Below are 1,621 nucleotides of genomic sequence, written 5' to 3' on the forward strand. Positions count from 1 at the left end.
AGTCTTTTTTGTAGTGAAAAGCAAGCAATTTAGGCCTATAATCAATGTACCAATAGGAGACTTGAAGAGGAGGGACCATAAAGACAAAGAGGAAACCACCTTGTCCTACAGACTAACCTGTGCCCCAACACTTCACAAGTCACTGTACAGTCATGGTGCAGGGTAGCTTATCACCCTCCTGAGAGAGAACTCACAAAAAAAAACGGTAAGTGCCTCATTCATGCAGATTTCTGCTTCTTCTGAGACTTAAAACCACAGAACATACGTTTGATCTTACTCTATTTTTTTAGCACTCAACTTTTTCTAGAGAAAAATCTAGTTAAAAAATAGTTTTACTTTTCTCTTCTGTACGCCACGGAGTCTTTCAAATCAGGCTTCTCTCCTGTGACTTCAGTCTTCTACATGCACGCTGCGGGGAGGCTGACTGTAAGTTCATGTCCTGTGAAAGGATGTGTAAAGCTGACAAATGCATGCATGGTTTTCCCCTGTGTAAGCATTTAAATTCTACTGTACAGTGCGTGAATGGAGCTCAGGCACTAGTTAACTCTGACACAATTCTGCAGGAGTGCTCAGTCGATTTGAGTGTTGTACAAGTATTCTTTCTTTGGGATTTACTAACCATCTGACCTGAAGGCCTCCTACAGTAATCATTTAACTCAAATAACATTCATTATGAGTTAAGGCAGAGCTTTGAGGAACCTCATTAATAAACAGATTTATAGTCTCTATTTTCAGAAGCGAAATGTAGTCACCATGTTAAAGAGAAAGTAAAAGGTTGTAACAAAATCTCACTGAGACTATTCCTGGCTGCTTTGATAATAAGCATTGCATTCCAAAACGGGATCAGGCCTATTTTTTTTTTTCAAAGCCCTTAAAATGTGTTTTACAAATAAAAATAACAATGATAGGTCTATTTATTATTTGCATCATTATTATGATTTTTATTGTTACATTTGAGCTTAGAAATATAAAGTAAAAGCTTGCCGTAAAAAATGCAGTGCGTGGAAAAATACTCCATTATATATCTGCAAACATACAAATGTCAGCGCGCTTTTCACTGTGCTTCAAATTATATATATATCTATTGCAACATATAAGAAGGCGACATATACTTTGTATATGTCACAGTGGAAAAATGGTCCATGTGGAAGCTCAACATACCTATGCACAAACGCAAGTTTAAATTATATAACTAGATGTTATACAGAAAAAAAATGCTATAACTTACAATTTTGAATTTGTCAAACATATACTGAAATTAAACTGTTGGCTTGCTTATAATCTTGGCGTACATTATGAAAAGCGGTGAAAGTTCTTTTAGTGTTACTTTCACTCCTCACGCTATACTTATGGACTATCCTCATTGTGTATATTTAATCAAAAAGATAAAAATGAATAAATACCATAAAACCTCTTTCAGGGGAAAAAAAATTAGTTTTAAGATACGAACTGATAAAGCCGCTGAAATTATTAGTCTGATGCAACTCTTGAAATACATTTTACGAGCAGGATTTAACATCCCACTCCCTGAAAATGTTTGTAAGACATCGTAACATATGTCACAATGGTTTATTTTAGTTAGCAAAAATAAAATTTGAAATATGCATATCATATATATATA

At 34.6% G+C, this 1,621-nt stretch overlaps 1 protein-coding gene across 1 annotated transcript in view; it reads left to right on the forward strand.

Moving 5' to 3' along the window:
* Nucleotides 1–330: 330 nt before the first annotated feature.
* The window catches only part of zbtb32 (zinc finger and BTB domain containing 32), a 10,316-nt gene continuing 9,025 nt past the window's right edge, over nucleotides 331–1,621 (forward strand). Inside the window, exon 1 of the mRNA XM_015376864.1 lies at nucleotides 331–426. Within this exon, the coding sequence (XP_015232350.1) occupies nucleotides 403–426 (24 nt within the window). The 5' untranslated portion in view covers nucleotides 331–402. The remainder of the gene's footprint in view (nucleotides 427–1,621) is intronic.

Source organism: Cyprinodon variegatus, unplaced genomic scaffold (assembly GCF_000732505.1).
Source record: "Cyprinodon variegatus isolate N-32 unplaced genomic scaffold, C_variegatus-1.0 Scaffold143, whole genome shotgun sequence".
Lineage (NCBI taxonomy): Eukaryota > Metazoa > Chordata > Actinopteri > Cyprinodontiformes > Cyprinodontidae > Cyprinodon > Cyprinodon variegatus.